The following is a 22,190-nucleotide window of genomic DNA, read 5'->3' as shown; positions in this document are numbered from 1 at the left end:
GCAGCCATTCCATTCCAGTGTCTGTTGAATTCTAATACAGGCACACCTCATTCTACTTAATGAGGTACTGATTAGGTGATCACCTGAACCAAATCTTATTTAATGAAGAAAAGTATAAAAAAAACGCTGCTGTGGTCATTAGTATTCTCTTGCAATAGGACCAGCTGGATAGTAAAAACAGTGCTAGTAGTACCTCAAAAGTAATTGGAATAAAAAAATAACTATTGACCATGCTAAAAGAGTGGAAAAGAAATGTTCTATTGACCTAAATCACCTCAAATCAATTTTCAGTGGGGCAACAGGCATCACTTATGACCGTAGCAAGTCAGTCGGGCAATACTCCTTAAAAGACATCATCACACATTAACACAGGAGAGAGAGAGGCCTACTGTACTACTCCCAGAGTAGGGAGAGTTTCTCTCATTTTCAGACTGTATGCACAGAATATGCACAGGTCATGCTACCACTGCTTCCAGTGTGGGATCAGTTTCAGTCAGCCAGGACCCCTTAAAGCACACCAGCTAACTTGCACAGGAGAGGTCATACCATTGCTCCCAGTGTGGGATGAATGTTACCAGCTGAGGGCAGGAAGTTTAAGCTTCCAGAGAACACACATTGGAGAAAAGTTATGCTATTGCTCTGATGATGGGAAGAGAGGAGCACCTAAGAACACATCTGAAATGCACACAGGAAAGAGCTCACTGTTCCATGTGTGTGCAGAATTTCAGTGGGACAAATTATCCTAAAGGGGAACAACAGTGACATACTCAGTGGAAGGCTGGTGAATATTGATCCCACCCTTTCAGCTGGAATGCTGATATGTCATTTGAACACTGAGAAGTTCAAATGGTTGTGCCTCTTTGAGTATGGTATGTTTGTTATAAAATTGTTTATTATTTGTCATGTGTGAATACTTCATGAATCCAATGGTAATGGAAAGTTTTGAAAAGTATAATCAAGATCCTTAAATTCTAGCTTTTGATAGCAGCTCACAGTCATGTTTTTGAAATCATACAATAGCTGCTATAGAGACTCACTTATGTCTTGCTGAAAAATGACCTGTAATGGTCATAAACACACAAACAGGGAAACTAATAGCATATTGAGATTCATACAAACATAGCTAATTACAAGGTGTGTATTTATCTTAATAACCTGTCAATTTGTGAGACTCTTGCCAACTGATGTTAATAGTAATGAAAAACAAATACAGTCCAACCACAGTCTATGTATAATGACACAGTGGCCACATCTAAGATGTGAGAATTCCTCAGCATCAATCTATCTAGTCCCACTTAGATGAAGAAATAACCCTGTGTTACATATTCATGAAGTAACTATTTCTTTCCTCTAAAGTTGATCTCTCTAGTGGAAAATACCAAGGAATGTTGAATTCTCTGTGACCATTCTCTCAAATTAAACATGTTCTTGTTTAGGATCAGAAGTCACTTGACCAATTGACAATGTGACCATTGTGACAGGCTAGTCCATTCGCATCAAAGAGGTGATTAACCAGTTGACAGGGCTGGAGTATAATAATGCTCTTTTCTGGGAACAGTAGTGCCACACAGACCCTGGCCACTGATGGGGAGCTACTATCACTGGTTTCAAATGCACTGGCAGAGAACATGGAACAGAAATAACTACAAATAGAATAGTGTTAAATAATGGTCTCATGAACTATTTGTATGGGGACCACCGATCTATTAGTGATGGGCAGCCATTTTCTCAAAAGCAGCAGGATTAGAATACAAAACCAAAACCATTTCACACGTGTGATTAGTGACAATAACTAGTTTTATATTTGAATTACAAAGGTATAAACAGTGTAATGAGAATTGGGAACACTTAAGTTTGTTAACAGTATTGATTTATGATTTAGTTTTTATCGTTTGTTTGAATGTGAAAAGGGTGAAAAGAGTACTAAGATTAATAAATTATTGTTATTCACACATTGCTTCCATAAATTTTCGTAATACTTTATCTATATAGAATATTGTTCAAATGTATATCTTTTTCATAAGCTTGAAATTTGTGTTCTTGTATGCTAGATCGTGTAGTCGTGTAAAGTAGGCTACTGACTAAAGATGAAACTTTATCAGATAGATGTCTGTGTTATAGTTCTCCTAAGTACATAGACGGAACAGCCTCTGATTGGGAAATAAAGTATCTGGCCAATCACCAGTGACTGTCTGGATCACCGCTAGGGAGTGAGAGTTGAGCATCAATAGGCTACAGTGTTGCCAAACTCAGAATTGACGCGCCTTATCAGCTATCACCGCCTATAGCATAGCCCTGCATAGCCTACTTACTGGAATAATTTGATCAGAGCTGATTTTATTATTTTCGATTAATATTTTTTATTCTTATTTTTTTACTCAAGACATTGGGATACTAATTAATGAACATAAAGTGAAAGGTGATGTCATCGTGATATCGAAAGTTGGACCTATCTTCAAATAGAGTGAGATTTTTCTGTGTGAGAAAATCTTGAGGTCATACTCATAACTTTGACGAAGTTTTATTTTTCTTATTTTGTTATTCTTCAGCTTAATACCCACCTGCGGTAGTTCATGGTCATGGTTATTTGACCAGTTTCGAGCTAAGCATGGACCGTTGGCAGGTGCCCGTGTTGTGTATTATATTTCTATCCTGTTTAAAATCCACGGCGTCTCAGACCCATGAAGGTAGGTACTCTTTGAATTGTGTTATTATGTCTTTTTAATCAATAACTCTCTTGCTAACAGAGATAACTGTAAACCAGCTCTCTATGTAACGCGATGTATGATTTATGTTTTTTCATTTTTCTACTTTTAAATGTCTGTGTGATATAAATGGGTCTATTATGAGCAGATGGACATTTCTTACATGGCACATACAGGCGCGCACACACACACACACACATACAGTGTTTCCTTTATTATTCCTGATTAGGCTGTTTCCTGTATACTATGGAAAACAGACAAGCCCCCATATTACTGCTCTTTTCCTGCTTCACCTGAGGGTGTGTCACCCACTGACTGCAGAGGAATCACCTGTGTGCTTTGAGTCACACTGTACTCTGAATCACACTGGGCAGAGCCACTGACAGCTGAGCAGCTCAAAGTGTTGGTGTGTGCGTGTGTGCGTGTGAACACAGGAGTGCATAAGAGTTGTTAAGAGATGATACAGTCAGAGCAGGTTCTTTTACCACTTTAACACAATAATGTATTTTCTTGATACATGCAGACAACATTACTATCCTGTAGCAAAAGGATCATCTACTGACTGGTTGAAAGACTGTTTAACTGTTGGTTGTCTTAATGAAACTCAGTGAGGCACCTGAAAACAGTAAACTGTAAGGCTCAGTGACCCTGTCTTGACTGTTCAGGTGACTGGCACTCAATGATTAACCCAGCTCCTCTGTATCCTTCTTTCGATATCTCTCAGATCACATCGGCCCTCTGTTTCTCTCCCAGGGAACATTGCTACATGCATTACTGGGCTGCAATCAGGGTCCTTGATTGTGGTAATATGTCACCAATTTAGCCGCTGGTGGCGATGTGCCACAGCACCACTGATATCCTGCATGAGAACACAAGTGACTAGGAGGCAATTGTCTCGGTTGTAAAACTCCACTGAGGTCAATTGGCCCATTTAAATCTAAAGGTCTAGTGTTAAGCCTTTCTTTCTGGTAGAGTTTGTGGATTTTGGTAGTGAACATTGGATGTTTACTGGTACGGATCATAGTCCTAGAGTTGGCCGTTTGTGGTATAGTGAATACCTATTTATATCATGCAAGATCTGGGGCAACCAGGCTATGCATTTATCAATACATTTGACGTATTATGAGGCTACATTGGGATATAGGAGTTGTACTTAGTTTGACTGAATGTAATGTGACATCCCACCTGTGGGACATAACACATCATTTTAGTGGAGTGTGTGTGTGTATGTGTATGTGTGTGTTTGTGTGCATATCTGTGTTTTACTAACCCATGGGCTTGCCTTTTCTCTGGTTAATTTCTAGTCAGTCCACACCCATCTATGTGTTTACAGTGGGTTAAAATTGCCCTTTGAGCTGGAATCAGTGTGCTCTCCTAGATTAGGTGCTTTGTGCGTTCCCTTTACAACTTCCACTCCTCTTCTGTGCCAATATTTGCTCAAGAGTATGTATGTGAATGAATGAGTGTACAATGTTACCCATAGGATATGCAAGTGCATGTGTTTGTGGGCCATTTAGAGCTCTTCACTTTTCAACATGAAACACGCCGTATTATTGAGTTCGGCACTGATACTATTCACAAGAAACTGATAAGAGGAGTAACTGAAGTTCAGATGAAGTGATTAGGTGTTCCCATTTGTGGGTTACTGGAATAATTGGGACAATGTGTAATGACTAATTTATTAAGGAAGAGGGTTTTGGTATTGTCCAGTTGTATTTGTGCAAGCAACTACTCGAGTGAATAGCTATGTGCTGTGTATGTATGCAAATGCATAATGTGAATGCATAATTAGAGAAGTTAGAGAAGTCTCACTGTCAATAAGAGATGGTGTGCATGTCTCCTTCCTGCCTTCCTTGACCAGAGTAGTTCTCACACATGGCCTATTGTCCCTTGCTATGATCTCAGCATTGTGGGCCCCACACACACACACACACACACACACACACACACACACACACACACACACACACACACACACACACACACACACACACACACACACACGCACATACACACAGAAGCACTGTCACTGCATCACTCCTTACTCTCAGTGGAACACACTGTCCACATTTATGGCTCTATCACAATGCTGGACTTTGTCTGGGAAGGCCCTGTTCCCCCATCCTCCACTCTATCAGCCTCAGGCCTGCTCCACAACATGTAGAAGGGTTATGGTCTGCCCTGCCCTGCACTGCATCAAACACAGCACTAGACATGGCAACAGACAGAACATCCAACACAACAACACACAGATCAACAGACACAACATCAAACAACACCAAACACACAAATATACTGTAGTATCACACACTCACACACATACCATTAGACACATCATTACAATCATACATTACATGAAATCATGAGTCCAAATATCTGGGTTCCTCTGTTGAAGCTCTGAACAACTCTGTTAAACTGTATAAACTATACTGACGGTAAACCAAGTGCAATGTTCCTGTGTGACAGTGGTGTGTCCTGGTACCCAGAATGGCCTGAGCTCCACAGGCTCTCAGGAGAATCAGTACAACCTGACAAAGGAGCGCTACACGGGCTGTGAGATCATCATGGGCAACCTGGAGATCACTCAGATTGAGAGTGACTGGGACTTCTCCTTCCTCATGGTATGACAGCATTTCGCTTCAATGCTTTTCTTACAGTACAGTACATACCAACTCCATTTCCTCTACTGTTCTTGTGCCCACTGTGTTCATTGAGATGTGTTTTGCGGATGTGTATTCAGCTCCTCCAGTACATAGCCTACTTATTACTAACACAGTAATAATCTAGTCATAACTACCCCTGTCCATGATACCCCTACAGGTAATCTAACTGGTCATCTGGTCATTTGTCTAACCACTAGTCTAACCTTTACTGTGACGTTAACTTTCCCAGACTATCAGAGAGGTGACAGGCTACATCCTCATCGCCATGAACCACTTTCGCCTGCTGCCCCTGGAGCAGCTCCGTGTCATCAGAGGGAACACCCTGTACGACCGAGGCTTTGCCCTCTCTGTGTTCCTCAACTACCCCAAGGAGGGATCCAACGGCTTGCAGCACCTGGGCCTCACACACTTGACTGGTGAGGATGGGAGATGGTAGGGTAGAGGGAAGTCAATGGAGAAGAGAGGAGTGAGGAGAAGGAATTAAAGTGCAGTGCAGATATACCATAGAGTCCAAAGATGGAGGACTAATGGTTTAGGGGTCCAGGGTGATAATGTAAGATGGTAGATTGTTGCAAAGTGATGGTGAGGATGGATGTTAAAAGGGATGGGGGAATGGGATGAATAAGTTCAGAGGAATGAGGTACAAGGCATACAGTAGAGGAAGCAGGGGAGAGGGTTACTGAGGTATGGAAAGAAAACGCATGGGAGTGTGACAGTTTGTGTTATGGTTATGACAAACCGTTAAAATATAGTTTGTATTACATCAGCCATCCCCTGCACTGTCAAGTACTGGTGAAGACATCATTTTGTGTGGAGTGTGTGGGAGGCCACAGGAATCTCTTGTGGCTGCCACCACACCCTCAGTAGGTGCACACAGGTGTGTACTGTACTTTGCAGAGGGGGAGTGGGGAGGGATTGATGGTTAAATTCTGACTAATGGCTTTACTGTAAAAGCAGAGCTTTCAGTATTCCCAACAAGAGGGGTTTCACCTTCAGTTAAGTGTATCTCTGTGTTGATGTACTGTACATGTGTCTTACACAAACTCCCCAGCCTTCAGTGGAGGAGCTGGTTTTCTCAACATGTGTGAGCGTGTCTGAAGCAGTTGTCTAATCTGAGAAAAGTACAACTGTTTTGGTGTGAAATGTCTTGCTTATCTCTTTCTCTCTCCTTTCATTTCCCCACAGAAATTCTGGAGGGGGGAGTGCAGATCATCAACAACAGGTTCCTGACTTATGGACCCTGGGTGAACTGGCACGACGTTGTAAGAGACAGTAGTGCCCTTATTGACATCCAGTCTAATGGAGCGAGAGGTTAGCATCCAGCAGTATAGAATGAGAGAGCCTGTAGCGGGAACAGGAACTCTCTTCCTGGATCAGGTCCAATGGCTTTATATGCAGTAACTCATAATAACATTCTCTGTCTCAGGCCCATGCCACCTTTCTTGTGGCGAGCACTGTTGGGGACCTAATGAAGACCAATGCCAGATCTGTGAGTGATATCTCTCTCTTCTCTCTCTATCCCCTCCCCCTACTCTCTCTCTCTCTCTTTCTCTCTCTCTCTCAACTTTTTGACCCCTGCAGACATGTTGGCTGTATGTGCTTACTTCTCTCTGATCTCCCTCTCTCTCCCCTGTGTGTCTCAGTGACTAAGACAGTGTGCGCGCCGCAGTGTAATGGCCGCTGTTTTGGGACCAGCCCCAGGGACTGCTGTCACATAGAGTGTGCAGGGGGCTGCAGTGGCCCTAAGGACATGTACTGCTTTGTGAGTGCCCTGCCTCTCTCTCCATAGGAATATGCTCATCAGTTACATAGTTTATGTAACCCATTGAAGGCTGATAGTTGACAACGTCACTAAAACCACCACTCTGTGTGTGTGTGTGTGTGTGTGTGTGTGTGTGTGTGTGTGTGTGTCCATGGGTGCATGCCTGTGTGTACCTGCCCAGGCGTGCCGTCACTTCAACAGCTCAGGATCCTGTGTGCCACAGTGTCCTCAGACACTGATCTACAACAAACAGACGTTTCAGATGGAGACCAACCCTAACGCAAAGTACCAGTACGGCTCCATCTGTGTGTCCCACTGCCCCAGTGAGTGACCTCTGTCTGTCTGTCTGTCTGTCTCTGTGTGTGTGCATGCATGCGTGCGTGCGTGCGTGCGTGCGTGTGTGTGTGTGTGTGTGTGTGCATGTGTGTGTGTGTGCGCTTGTATGTGTGTGTGTGTGCTTGTGTGTGTGTGTGTGTGTGTGTGTGTGTGTGTGTGCTGACACTGCATATCCCCCTGTTTCTGCTCTGTCTTACAGTACTTGTAATAACACTGTAATAACAATAACAAGGTTCTAAATGTAACTCAATTGGTGCTTCTGTCTCTCCCCCTTCCTTCACCCTACTTCACCCAGCTCACTTTGTGGTGGACGGCAGTTCCTGTGTGAGTGGTTGTCCCCCAGACAAGACGGAGGTGGAGAGGAATGGACAGAGGCAGTGTGAGCTCTGTGGAGGACTGTGCCCCAAAGGTAACGTCAACAGAGTCAATTGCACAACCTGCTCAAATTCACTTCCAATGGCTAGTACATTGCTTGTTGATTTACAGCTGATAGATTAAGGTTTGTACATGAATGCAGTTTATTCTGTTGTTTGCACATGAATAAAGAAGAGTATACCTCTTCAGTGCTTCACAAACTAACCTAACTATGTGTTTTCTACTGTAGCCTGTGAGGGCACTGGGGCTGAGCACAGACAGACGGTAGACTCCAGCAACATCGACAGCTTCATCAACTGTACCAAGATCCAGGGCAGCTTGCACTTCCTGGTCACAGGGATTCTTGGGTGAGTGAGTCCATCGCACACAGAGCAGAGCCAGAACACAAGCAGCATTGTCTGACTGTCTTACTATTATGGAGTGTAAGTCATCATCAGTATGTGACATTGCTCTGTCTATCTTTCAGTGATGACTTTAAGAATATCCCACCTCTGGACCCCAAAAAGCTGGAGGTCTTCCGCACTGTCAGAGAGATTACAGGTATGCATGTGTGTATGGTGTGTATGTGCATATATTTGCATCTATAAACTATATATTAACATTCTGCGTTTGATCACCAGATATCCTAAACATCCAATCCTGGCCAAAAGAGCTGTCGGATCTGTCAGTGTTCTCCAATATAACCACCATACAGGGCAGATCCCTCTATAAGTAAGGCTGCTGTGTGTGTGTGCGTGTGTGCGTTGGTGCGTGTGTGTGTGTGTGTGTGTGCATGCGTACTGTATATGTTTGCGCGCTTACTGTACATGTGTGTGTGCATGTGTGTGTGTGGATGTTTCTTAGTCCATAATTCTGTATAACCTATTATATGTTGCTTGTTATATAACCAGACCTGTCATTGAGTTCACACAGTCTGTCCACCTTTTCCTTTGTTTGCTTAATACCCCAAAGCTGCTTTTTGTGTAAACAGCTCACATCAAGCCCCCATGTGCATGCATGTCACTGGTGTGTGTAATCTCTCAATCTCTCTCTTTGTGTCTCACCCTCCTGCCCTCCCTCTCCTGATGTCCTTCTCCAGTGTGAAGAGGTATGACCTGTGTGTGAGATCCTGTCACTCTGTTCCCCAGTCCCAAACTAGAGCATGGCCTTACAACCTCACTAGAAACAACATGTCGATACTGTATGTGACTCATGAACTAGGAGTAGAATTAGACCATCTATATCTGTCACAAATACATCCAGGGTATTGTAGTTGATGACACTTTTCAAAGGTATTTGATGACACTAGACATGCTTTCTGTTCTCCACTTGTTAACCCCCCCCCCCCCCCCCCCTTCTCCTCGGGCCTCTTCAGGCGTTTCTCTCTGATGGTTATGAGGATTCCCTCCATCACCTCTTTGGGGCTGCGTTCTCTCAGAGAGATCAGCGATGGCAGCGTATACCTCAGTCAGAACGCCAACCTGTGCTACCACCACACCGTCAACTGGTCCTCCCTGTTCAGAGGTCGCAACGCAAGCCTCAATGACATCAAGCGCAACAGGCCCCTCAGGGAGTGTGGTGAGCTGGGCAGGGGAACCAACAGGTGTGGGGGGGGGGTGTAAACAGCTAAGAATTAGTTGTTAATAGGCTATTTAGAACTTTTACATGATTGGAATTTATAAATGATATCGCTTTGTTGTTGTTGTTGCTGTTGTTGTTGTTTGCAGTGGAGGAGGGCCATGTGTGTGACCTGCTGTGTTCAAAGTCAGGCTGCTGGGGCCCAGGACCCGCCCAATGTCTCTCCTGTAGGAACCACAGCCGAGACGGCACCTGTGTGGCCAACTGCAACTTCTATAGAGGGTCAGTGAGGCTGCTGTGTGTGTGTGTGTGTGTGTGTGTGTGTGTGTGTGTGTGTGTGTGTGTGTGTGTGTGTGTGTATGTGTGTGTGTGTGTGTGTGTGTGTGTGTGTGTGTGTGTGTGTGTGTGTGTGTGTGTGCAGACTATATGTCACTGACTGGAAATGTAACCATCTATCTGTTGGGTCCCCTCCCCAGGGAGCCCAGGGAGTTTGCAGGGCCAAAGGCCGAGTGTATATCCTGTCACCCAGAGTGTCAACCACAGGAGGGGAGAGATAGCTGCACTGGACCGGTACTTTCCCCCCCCCCCCCCCCCTCTCTCTCTCTCTCTCTCTCTCTCTCCTCACCCTCACTTCACCTGTATATTCAATCAGAGTTCAAGTTTACACAAGAAAGAAGTGACGATTATGGCTGAGATCTAAGGTTCCACGGCTTTTGGCTTTTCATCCTCTCATTCCTGAGAGTTTTTAGTGCATGACTCATTTATAAACACTGTTGCAAAAACACTCTTTTTAGTCTCCTAATATATATGTAAACCTAATATTCTGTAATATTTCCATTGTTTATGCCTTATCCTACTGTTGTGTGAACATGTCCCCAGGTGCCTTACATTTGTTTGCCTGTGGCTTATCAGGATCGGCCTAATCCTATGTGACTTTGTGTTTCAACTCTTTTAAAATGGGATGATTCATTTGTAACCGACACACACCTTTACACCTTTCCATGCCCTGTATGACGTCATGTACAATTATTTATTGGAAAAAATGCCAAGCCTTGATAAACAGGCTGGACTAGTTCCTTGTTCCTTCTCATGGTGAATTTCACACTTCATTTCTAAGCTATATTAATGGCCATAACATACCACAACACATCAATGTCAGATTTTTTGCTTTTCTGGCTAAGTAGCAAAGAATTTGTAAGACATGAGTAAGAGGATCATATTATTCTCTCTCTCTCTCTCTCTCTCTCTCTCTCTCTCTCTCTCTCTCTCCCAGGGAGCTGATGAGTGTGTGGCATGTGCTAGCCTGAAGGACGGCCCCCACTGTGTGTCCTCGTGTCCCAGTGGGGTGAATGGCGAGAGGGGGCTCATCTTCAAATACCCCAACAGGGAGGGCCACTGTGAACCATGCCACATCAACTGCACACTGGGGTGAGTTTTTTGTGTGTGTATGTGTGTGTGTGTGTGTGTGTGTGTGTGTGTGTGTGTGTGTGTGTGTGTGTGTGTGTGTGTGTGTGTGTGTGTGTCTCTGTGTCTGTGTCTGTGTCTGTGTCTGTGTCTGTGCACTGGCACGGTTAAGCAGTGCATGAAGTACATCATACGCCACTGTATTTGTCTGGGCCAGCTTGGTGGTATTTGTGAGGGAGTGAGACTGTGCCTCTTCTCTTGTTGCAGGTGCTCAGGGCCAGGCCTGAGCGACTGTTTAGAAACCACAAGAGCAGCAGCCAGGTGAGTGCTTCCCCCTGCTGGTGGATAGCTGAAGACGCACTGGAAACGCTCAAAATACATTTGACTCCTTTTCCATGCGTTAACCTCATCCCCACACACTTAACATCACGCAGACTTTTTTTCTCTCATCTCTTTCCATGTAGCCATCAGATCACAGGGATAGCATTGGGGGTGCCAGCTGCCCTGATCATCTGCCTTGCTGTGTTTGTTCTGGGTATGCTGTACCACCGCGGCCTGGCCATCCGCCGCAAGAGAGCCATGAGGAGGTACCTGGAGAGTGGGGAGGTGAGTCCCTGAGAAAAGAAACAACTGTGTTTCTCTAATTACAACTCACACCTTCACTCAGAGTCAAAGTCCATATCTGCAGAGTTGAGGGAAACATTGGACACACAAAATCAAGGGGTCTAAGGAAGACCGATCCAAACCTACAGTGTATGTTTAAATTGTGCGTCTTGTGTCTGTGTGTTGTCAGAGTTTCGAGCCACTGGGACCAGGAGAGAAGGGAGCTAAGGTTCACTCCCGCATCCTGAGGGCCGCAGAGCTGAGGAAGGTCAAAGCCCTGGGCTCTGGGGTTTTTGGCACCGTGCACAAGGTGTGGCCCTGCACCACAGTAGTTACTCCATTATCAGTGTTTCCCTCTGTGTAGTCATCATGTCATATCACTAGACCCTTGATAATACCTGTTTCCCTACAGATATTACAGTCCTTACTTAAACTCAGTCATCGTTGTCTGGTTCAATCCCCACTAATACATGTTAGTGGCCAACTAACTTCTGAATGGAACTTCAACCTCCCGTCTCTTTCAGGGCCTGTGGATCCCAGAGGGAGACTCAGTGAAGATCCCTGTAGCCATCAAGACCATCCAGGACTGCACAGGCAGACAGACCTTCTCCGAGATCACTGATGTGAGAATCAGACACTCAGTTACTAACCCATAGTGCAATACCTATGATGTGGTGCAGAAATTCATACTCACTGTGTGTGTGTGTGTGTGTGTGTGTGTGTGTGTGTGTGTGTGTGTGTGTGTGTGTGTGTGTGTGTGTGTGCTGTGCAGCACATGCTGTCCATGGGCAGTCTGGACCACCCCTACATCGTTAGGCTCTTAGGTATCTGTCCAGGTGCCAGTCTGCAGCTGGTCACCCAGCTCAGTTCCCAGGGGTCCATGCTTGAGCACATCAGACAGCACAAGCACAGCCTGGACCCTCAGCGCCTGCTCAACTGGTGTGTGCAGATCGCCAAGGTGAGCTAAAAAAATCTGACCACTGTCTGTTTGCAGGGGAGAACATAGGCATAAGTGAACGCAGTGGTAAATGAGTGTGTGCACGTACTGTACTGCTGTATGAGTTACGTAAACAAATATAATATCAAATGTGACCCTGTTTGACATATCCATGATGTCCCTTCTTTTCATATGACATATGCGTTATAGCCCCTATATTTAGCCTAGTAGCCTTTATTCTACAGCCATTTTCAGGACTGTTTGTGTGTGGGTTACATATGTGTGTGTTTGCTGCAGGGCATGTATTACCTAGAGGAACACTGCATGGTCCACAGGAATCTGGCTGCTCGCAATGTGCTGCTGAAGAGTGATTACATCGTCCAGATCTCTGACTACGGTGTGGCAGACCTGCTCTATCCTGATGACAAGAAATATGTCTACAGTGACGTCAAGGTAATTAAGACTTCGATTTGATTCACCTTGATTCATTTATCAAGCCAGAGACGAGGTATTTCACTCATTGCTATTTCCTCTAAATCTTATAGAAACTAAATTAACCTGTGTTTTATGTTACTTCTAGACTCCCATCAAATGGATGGCACTGGAAAGTATCCTCTTTCGAAGATACACTCATCAAAGTGATGTTTGGAGTTATGGTAAGTTGGCTTTATCGTATGTGAGTCGGTGTGTTTACGTGTGTTAGTCTCAAATTGGTGTGTCATGCATCACCTCTCTCCTATGCAGGAGTGACAGTGTGGGAGATGATGTCATATGGGGCGGAGCCCTATACGTCCATGCAACCCCAGGACGTGCCCAGTCTGCTGGAGAAGGGCGAGCGTCTGTCCCAGCCCCACATCTGTACTATAGATGTCTATATGGTCATGGTCAAGTGTGAGTAAGACATTATATTGCAGTGTTGCTTCTGACACTCACTTTTATTACTTGTGCGCAATATCAGTATCAATAGGCACACCTCTCTGCAACCTTTGGTCAATACTTTTTCCCCTTTTGGCAGGTTGGATGATTGATGAAAATATTCGGCCTACCTTCAAAGAACTGGCCACTGACTTTATTCGCATGGCAAGAGACCCGCCCCGTTACCTTGTCATTAAGGTAAGGAAGCAAAATTCAGCACCATATAACCTTTCAACTATAGTGGTCCAATGAGTAAAAGATTTATATCACTGATGCATGACACATAGGCAGAGCGAGGAGAGGCGGTGACAGAGGAGTCCCACCAACGCGAATCAGAGTTGGGCCGCTTGGACGTAGAGCTGGACGATCGGGATGAGGAGGGATTGGAGGATGGTTTGGCCACACCTCCTCTTCACCTGTCACCATCCAGAAGTCTGTCTCGTCTGCGGATTAGCTCCTACAGGGTAAAACTAACTCATGTTGGATACGTCTTGTTAAAGGACTGAAGGGATTGGGCTGTGAGAGTTTACGCCTATCTTATGTCTCTTCTCAGAGTGGCATCTCTCAGTTAGGACCAGTGGAGTACCTACCCATGACCCCCAGCACAGGAGACAACCCCCGCCAGGTGAGATGCCTGAGCACTCAAATATGACACATCACATCTACAGAACAAGGATATCTACATTTTTAGACAGATGTTCAATGTTGCCACTGCACCACTGATAAATGAGGCAGATATATTCATCTGTGCCACCTTCATCAGCATTATAACTGCACTTGACTTCAATCAATATTATCACTAAACATTGAAAAGAAACTTGCAAATAAAAAATGAACTCCTTAGGAAATTAGATTCAAGTTCCATTTCTATCCCACTGTTCCCATTTGATGATGGTAATTTCAATTATTTGCACTTTAATGTGTTCAATTATGTGGCACTTCTCTCAAACTCAAAGCACTTTTGATCACCTTTACATGACCTTTTGCAGCTTTGGTCCCAGAGGTCTCGTCTGAACTCAGCGAGGACGATCTCTGAGGGATCAGAGGGCAGGGGGAGTGGGCAGGACGCAGCGCTGGCAGAGGGGGTGTCATTGAGTGGTAGCCTGCACAGGCCCAGGGCTGGTATGAACCGTGGCAGTACCCACACATCTGCCTCCCTGCAGAGGAGCCTGTCTGCAGCTTCAAAGACACCTTCCCATGGGGCAGAGCTGGGAGAGGAGGAGGATCACTATGGATACGTGCTGCCTGGATCATGTGGCACTCCAGAGAGAGGTGAGAGGACTGTCTGGTGGATTCATGTGGACACAGCAAGAGGAGATGAGAGTTTAGGGTCACACTACTATTACATAATGCATAATGGAGTTGAATGTGGAGTTTAGCAAGTTAACTGCACATGTTAGTGTAAAACAGTGTTAATTACTACACATGTATAAGGGCAACTTGATGTGAAGTGTTACTTAGAGTTTAGCTTCAACTGTGTTTCATTTGATCATCAGTTCCTATCTCCAATCCTAGATTCTCTTTTTTAATTCCTTTTTTCTTCCCTTTATCACAGATTCTCTCTTGTCTCACTCGGCCTCCAGAAACTCTCGGACAGGTGGAAGGGGTTCTAGGAGCTCCAGGAATCCACAGACATTGTCCCCACTGGCATCAGTCAGTGACCACACCCAGGAGTATGAGCTTATGACCAAACAGTCCTCCCCTCTGCCTCGCTCTTCTAGAGGCAGTTCGGTACAGGTAGAGGGTCCCTCAACAGTACTGTGGAGGAAAGCCTCCCCTTTGCCTTCCCCAACCTACAAAACACCGCCCTCAACGATAGAGGGAGACAGAGTGCACAGGGACTCACAGGAACCACCCTCAAATACTGCCACCGTTCTGAGGGGAAGTCAGGGGCCAGCAGAGGGCTCTGGCAGCGCTGTGGCAGCAGGAGGAGGCACCACGGGAGGGCAGCAGCCGGCTGAGCAGGCTGACAGTGGGGCTGGTGTTGACAATGGAGGAGGTGCCCAGGGGAGGCTGGAGCAGGGGGCAGTGGAGTATGAATACATGGACATCCGGAGCACACATACAGACTCTGGAGAAAGAGAGCGACTCATCTGGGAAAACCGTGAAAGCAGAGCAGCTGAACTGACGACAATAGAGACAGGGGAAAGAGAGAGAGGGAGTCAGGGGGTAGAGGCAGAAGAGGAAGGAGAGGAGGAAGTTTACCAATATACTAATAAGCAGCCCAGACTGAGAGAGAGCCTGAGCTGCAGAGCAGCTGGGCCGAGGCCAGATGTCTCCACAGCTGGGGAGGGCCAGGCAGAGGAGTATGAGGAGATGGATGGCTTTGGACAGGACGAGGCAGAATATCAGAATATCCCAGGGAAGGGGAGGGCTTCAGCTGAGATGAGCAGCAGGTGTGTTGGGTTGGAGGGATACATAAAAGTGTGTTCTGGAGTTGGGGAGCCAAGCAGCAACACATCATTTGACAACCCAGACTATTGGCACAGCCGACTGTTCCTCAAGCCAGACGCTGTACGCACATAATGATGTGGACTGAGATACGGCCACCTCAACCATTTATGTAGCTTTTATACTATTGTAGACATCATTCTCAACTGGTTTTGAACAATCCCAGCATCATGAACCAAAGGAGTGTGCCAATGTTGCATTGATGCTTTTATCTCCGTTTACAGTGACTTCTCAGAAATGTAATAAACAATTGTGTAATGTGTTTTACTGTATATCTTCAGTTTCCTATGACATGAAGTGCCATGTTGAAGTGCCAACTGTATGGATATCTAGCCAGAAAACAGACATTGTTCTATTGTAATTTTGTTTGCCATTTCTTGTAATATAATGTGAATTGCGGTCATGGAATAAACATATACACAGTTTTGCATTGAATGTATTCTTTCATACAGTACATAATGTCTGCAAGCAAAGAGGGACATTCATAGGCCTCATGGCTCTATATATTGTGGTTATTTTTGCATTAAGGACATTGAAAAAAGCTGATAAATCCATCATGTTAATAAAAGTAATGAATGGCTTTCTCTGGAGTATCAATCAATCTGTATAGTGACGCGCCAATTCAATTTGGCGCTTGGCGTGCGTGGCGCAGCGAGATAGTAGGAGGGATCTCGTAGGCGGATTGGGCCTGGACTTACAGAGCTGCGGAGAAGTGGCAGCGTGGTCGGTAGCTGACACCCGGGAAAAAGTAACTTTGAGAGAGAAAAAGAACCATTGCAAAGATGTCTGGAGATGACGATCCACAAGACCAAACCATCGCTGATGACTTGGTGGTCACCAAGTACAAAATGGGGGCTGAAATTGCCAATCGTGAGTTAAATAAAAAATGTTGATTTGACGGATAGAAGACAAGAGTTTAGACGTGACTGAATCCGCTAAGCTAATGTGTTAGCTAGCTAGCTAGCTATTCACAATTGCAGCCATGTGCCATAGCGTCGCGAGCTAAACATGCACTAACAAGCGAGGAGTTTGCGTAGCCAGCATGTGTCTGTATGCTGACTTACCACGACAAATGTTGTAAATTGCTAACTTAGATACCAGTTATTTGCATGGTTGCTACAATAGCTAGGTTACACATTATGTAACCGCTAGAAATGCGATGTCAGGCAGAAAGCTAGCGAGCTTGCTAGCTATTTCAGCTAGCAATGTAATCATTGAAAGTTTCCCATCATTTACTATGCCCACGTTTCACAGATCAACCTTGTTGCAATCTAGTTGCGCTTGATAGGTTGTCATCGTCCACTTGCCAGCTAGCTAGCTGGTCGTGCCAGGAATTTGGTCATGCCAACAATGATCTAACTATAGCTACTTTGCACAGCTGTCAACGACGTGCAAGTCAAAGCGAACAGGTTGCACCATTCTTCTCTCTGGCTATGGCTTGTCAATCATACATTTCCATACAGTGTAGTTACTCGTAGCAAGGAATGACAAGTCATAACTCGCGTCAGTAGTTAAGTAGCTAACTGCCAATGGTAGGCACAACAAGGATAGTCAGCACCAGCACTGAGAGAATGCATCGCACCCGAGACTGCTCTCAACAATCCTTCCCAGATTCACTCTGCATTAAATTATAAACCTGGCATATACATTCCGTGTTCAATTGCATGTATGCAAATCATGTTGTTATGATAATCCCATTGATAAACTCCTGCAGTCATCTATTGTTTGATAATTAAGATTACTAAAACACGGATTTGACCTCCTGTCCAGAGGCCCTGAAGATGGTTGTGGAGGCAGCTACAGCTGGAGTATCTGTGATCAGCCTGTGTGTGAAGGGAGATGCCTTCATCATGACAGAAACTGGAAAGGTCTTCAAGAAGGAGAAAGACATGAAGAAAGGTATGGCCTGATCTTTTTGATTGGATCAATACAGAAAGGAAAGTGTATAACATGTTTGGGACGTTGGCTGAATGGAGGTTGTGAGTTTATTTGCATAGAATGTTATTCAATACTTTGTTATTCAAGGCTTTTGACTTTGAGATGTTTAGTGGCTGTTGTTTTTTTTGTATCTTCCCAAGGCATTGCATTTCCAACTAGTGTCTCTGTCAACAACTGTGTGTGCCACTTCTCTCCACTGAAGAGTGACCCTGACATCACAATAAAGGATGGGGACCTCATCAAAATGTAGGCACCATAATTAATCTTTCTGTATGACTGTTCTACGTGCCACTGTCTGGACTGCCTTTTGCCATGTACATGTATGTGCATGGTCCAACCTGAATGCTCCTTTTACTGTGCCTATGCCTCACGCGTGCCTGTTCTCTTTGCCTGTGCAGTGATCTGGGGGTTCACGTAGATGGCTTCATCTCAAACGTGGCTCACAGCTTTGTTGTTGGAGTGACCAAGGTACACCAATATTGGCTGCAATGACATCACCAGGGTCATTTTTAAGATGATTTTCCATAAGTGTAACAGTCTTCTCTGTATCCTCCTTATCTTCAGTTTTCTCTCTGTTTATCCTTAGGATACCCCGTTGACAGGCAAGAAGGCTGACGTGCTGAAAGCTGCACACTTGTGTGCTGAGGCTGCCCTGAGGCTGGTCAAACCCGGTAATCAGGTGACTACTGCTTTACAGTGTGAACAGACTCAGTGACCATAGGAGATCCTAATTAATTTCTTATGATGTGGACACTGTTATGGTGGAATGAAAATCTGATTGGTATGTGGGATATGTCTCTCATTCAGAACTCACAGGTGACAGATGCTTGGAACAAGATTGCCAAGTCGTTCAAATGCACAGCCATAGAGGGTGAGTGGTGCCTGGCCATTACATTTTTGCTAGGCCACAGCAAATGTATTCACCGTCAGACTGGCACTTTTGATAAGTCATCCACACGATGCCTTATGCTGAACCTTTTTTGCAACATAATTACTCTGTCTAAACTTTTTGGTTTATAATGTGATTTTAACTGAAAGAATCCAAACAGCACTAAGAAATTGGGCACATGCACCCTTTTGAAGTTTCATTAGTGTGTCTCTTCCCTTCAATGTTTTCAGGCATGCTGTCCCATCAGTTGAAGCAGCATGTTATTGACGGGGAGAAAACCATCATACAGAATCCCACAGACCAGCAGAGGTGAGTGGGAGTGAAGCATTCACTCTAAATGAGTGCTGCTTTGGATGCATGTCTCGTTGTTAAAAATGGCCCTGTGTCTGTTTAGGAAGGACCATGAGAAGGCTGAGTTTGAGGTACATGAAGTGTACGCAGTGGATGTGCTGATCAGCACTGGAGAGGGCAAGGTGAGGGGGGAAACGTCCATCCCTTCAACATTGCAATGACGTTACACTTAACTTAGTGCAAGCTAAGTGTTTATCTTCTACTCTTGCACCAGGCCAAAGACTCAGGACAGAGGACCACCATTTACAAGCGGGACCCCACCAAGCAGTACGGGCTGAAGATGAAGACTTCTCGGATGTTCTTCAGTGAGGTGGAGAGGCGCTTCGATGCCATGCCCTTCACTCTCAGGTAAATTTGCAGATCAGGCACAGGATACTTGGACCTGTAACAGCTGAAATCCTAAATCCATATTTACTATTCAGAGTCAGACAGCAGACTATATCCACTCTCATACATACCCTCAACTAACATTTAATTGGATTAAGTTTTTCGTTTCCTCAGATTAAATTTCCTTTTCATATCAATGTTTTTCTGTCTTTCTGTTCCATCCCTGTGCTATTTTCATTGGCCCTCTTTGATATTCTTTCTGTGTGTCAGGGCATTTGAGGATGAGGGCAAGGCCAGACTGGGCGTGGTAGAATGCGCCAAACATGAGCTGCTGCAGCCCTTCAACGTGCTGCACGAGAAGGAAGGTGAGTGCAAAGAAGCCTGCCATTTCATCAGTACTAATCAATGTGACCTACTCCAATTAACATCACCTTAAATGTAATGACCCCTTTTCCCTGTGTGTACAGGGGAGTTTGTGGCACAGTTCAAGTTCACCGTGCTACTCATGGCCAATGGACCCCTGCGAATCACAACCGGATTGTTTGAGCCAGAACTGTACAAGTCTGAGCACGAAGTTGAGGATGCAGAGCTCAAGGTAAAATACCTCTGCTGGATTGCTCTTATACCCTGAAGAGAGGGATGAGTCAAATCGGAGCAGTGTGGCGTAGTATTTGCTGACTTGGCATTTTCAAAGACTTCATGCACTGTTGGTCTGATGTATGTGATCATCTGGGTTGAACTGATTGATGTCATCTATTTTTTAGGCTTTGCTTGAAAGCTCAGCAAGCCGTAAGACGCAGAAGAAAAAGAAAAAGAAGGTAGAAAACACTCTACATATGTGATGCGAACACGCCATTGAAAATTCGGTAAGGAATCCGCCTGAATCACTCCCAACTAATTTCCCTTTTGTCTATCAAAGGCTTCAAAGACTGTTGAGACCGCAACAGGACAGCCGACGGAGGAAACCGAAGCCGCAGAATAGAGCCTTCCTTCCCCCGTCTTTGTCTCCAAGAATTCTGACAGACATCTGACAACCCAAAGAACAGATGTCAATAAAACTTCCATCCTGCCCCTCTGAGACGCGTCGTGGCCCAGCCTTTGTGAATACCTCCAAATGTAACTGATGTCAGACTGGGATACTGCTGCTCCTAAATTCTAACTGTCATGTCACCTCACATCCCTTTCAATTTCGCTGTCCTTGACAGGCTTCTCCCCAGAATAGTAAGCACGGTGCCGCTCCAGGAGAGGATACTGAGTGCAAGGGCATTTGCTGAGTAGACTCAATGGAAGACGTTATCACCCGTCTTCAAGCCTTCTACTCGATTTATGGTTTTCTGTGAACTGTAATGAAAGTCACCATAAATAAAATTATTATGACAGCACAATGGAGGGTATGACTGCACTGCATTGTGCCAATGTCAATTGTGTGGAGGAAACCCTGTGTGGAGGGCATAACGATGAAGTCATGACTTGGAAATAGATGTATGTCTGTTGGGAAATGAAATGGATAACACTTAATTTTAACCCTGAAGTCATAAAGTCTACAAAACTGTAACACTGTTAGAAGCATGGAATAGTCAGTTGTGTCACCACAATTAAGTGTTTCCTTGGTCAGCTAAATGGCCAGGTATACCTCTAGCCAATTCACACACCTGACAGTTTGTGGTATGTCTGTGGGCAGTCAGTTTCATGAGCTGACATAACATGTCAAGTCTTGATAATTTATGTCATTGTTATGCCCAATGATAGGAGGGATTCAAGTTGAGTGTTGGAAACAACATTTTCGTTCTGCATTTGATAGCCATAATTCAGTTCACTGGTACTACCACTGCCACAGTTCTAAATGAATTTCATCTATATCAGTCAGTGTTTACATCAGATTTCCATAGCTGTTTAATACCTGATACTTTCTATTGTAAAAAATAAAAGATCCCAGTTTGAGAGACTATTTTTGGAACCATTAAAATGCTGACATCAAATAATGTGTCCATAATTTGGGGTTTGGGTGTGACAGCTGACCAAATGACTAACCAATTGCTATCCTGCTTATTATTGTGGCCTATTCAGGTGTATTGTTAAGGCCTGAAAGGAATGTGAATGCCTCTATAGGAGAATTTGATGACTTGATAAGTTGTCTTGATATCTTTATTGTATTGTACAAGTGTATGAATGGATGTAATTCCTAAAATTGTCTGAATAGTGAGAACACTGCATTCTTGAAATCAGAATTTACCTAATTTTATAAATTCAATGGATTATTTTTCTTAGAAGACCTAACTACTCACACAGTCTTAACATGTTTTTGTAAGGTGTTGTGTGTAAGAAAACAGGATCCTTACCATTGGACTTGTTCAAGTCCTCACCATTAATTTGGCATTGAACGAGGCCTATGAATTATTGATATGGTCACAATATGAATACATCCAACATCACATCTCACTTACAATATCATATTTTCTTCACTTATTAATTGTCTAAGTAGTGTAAATTGTCATTATTTTGTTATACAACATTCATGGCATGCCCACACAAGCCCCTCTTTCACAAATTATCCTGATGGTCATGAATGCAGAGTCTCCACCTGAACCCGTTATTGGATGTTGAAACCACACATGGCTCAGTAAAGCAAAAGAGGTGTTGATAACTGAAATGAATGGCGTTAATCATTCTTTGTTGGACTTAGGAACAGAGTTAGGTTTACCTTTCTTTTTTTGGTCTGAAAAAGTCAAAACTGAAATAAACTTTATTACAATTATGTTGATCTGTTGTGGTTTCTTGAGCATATCTTCGATTGATGCTGCTGAACCCAAAATATGGAATACATACTAAAGAACTTGATGTGATTGCATTACTCTGACTAGCAGAAGATATACTGTACTGTATAACTCCACAAACAGTATGCACATAGATTCTGAATAATCATGCTCGTGTCTGAATGCTCATACTGTGACCTATTTAGTAGTAGTTTTCAATATGC

General features: G+C 44.3%; 2 protein-coding genes across 2 annotated transcripts; both read left to right on the top strand.

Moving 5' to 3' along the window:
* Nucleotides 1-2,318: 2,318 nt before the first annotated feature.
* erbb3b (erb-b2 receptor tyrosine kinase 3b) lies at nucleotides 2,319-16,180 on the top strand. Its single transcript, XM_083675143.1, has 28 exons — nucleotides 2,319-2,687; nucleotides 5,172-5,326; nucleotides 5,598-5,784; nucleotides 6,554-6,679; nucleotides 6,795-6,857; nucleotides 7,012-7,130; nucleotides 7,312-7,453; nucleotides 7,762-7,875; nucleotides 8,071-8,188; nucleotides 8,308-8,381; nucleotides 8,462-8,552; nucleotides 9,196-9,398; nucleotides 9,548-9,680; nucleotides 9,875-9,968; nucleotides 10,672-10,826; nucleotides 11,070-11,123; nucleotides 11,267-11,408; nucleotides 11,596-11,715; nucleotides 11,930-12,028; nucleotides 12,178-12,363; nucleotides 12,640-12,795; nucleotides 12,923-12,998; nucleotides 13,087-13,233; nucleotides 13,358-13,455; nucleotides 13,545-13,721; nucleotides 13,811-13,882; nucleotides 14,247-14,529; nucleotides 14,813-16,180. The coding sequence occupies exons 1-28, from the start codon at nucleotides 2,609-2,611 to the stop codon at nucleotides 15,781-15,783; spliced, it is 4,434 nt and encodes a 1,477-aa protein (XP_083531269.1). The 5' UTR covers nucleotides 2,319-2,608; the 3' UTR covers nucleotides 15,784-16,180.
* A 227-nt stretch (nucleotides 16,181-16,407) lies between these two features.
* Nucleotides 16,408-21,972, top strand: pa2g4b (proliferation-associated 2G4, b). Its single transcript, XM_083675595.1, has 13 exons — nucleotides 16,408-16,578; nucleotides 17,479-17,607; nucleotides 17,787-17,892; nucleotides 18,045-18,114; nucleotides 18,233-18,325; nucleotides 18,454-18,517; nucleotides 18,766-18,844; nucleotides 18,930-19,008; nucleotides 19,101-19,234; nucleotides 19,484-19,578; nucleotides 19,681-19,808; nucleotides 19,978-20,031; nucleotides 20,133-21,972. Exons 1-13 carry the CDS (start codon nucleotides 16,491-16,493, stop codon nucleotides 20,193-20,195), a joined length of 1,182 nt encoding a protein of 393 aa, XP_083531721.1. The 5' UTR covers nucleotides 16,408-16,490; the 3' UTR covers nucleotides 20,196-21,972.
* Nucleotides 21,973-22,190: the final 218 nt, after the last annotated feature.

Source organism: Argentina silus, assembly GCF_951799395.1.
Source record: "Argentina silus genome assembly, chromosome: 8".
NCBI lineage: Eukaryota > Metazoa > Chordata > Actinopteri > Argentiniformes > Argentinidae > Argentina > Argentina silus.
This window is presented reverse-complemented; position numbering and strand designations above follow the sequence as displayed.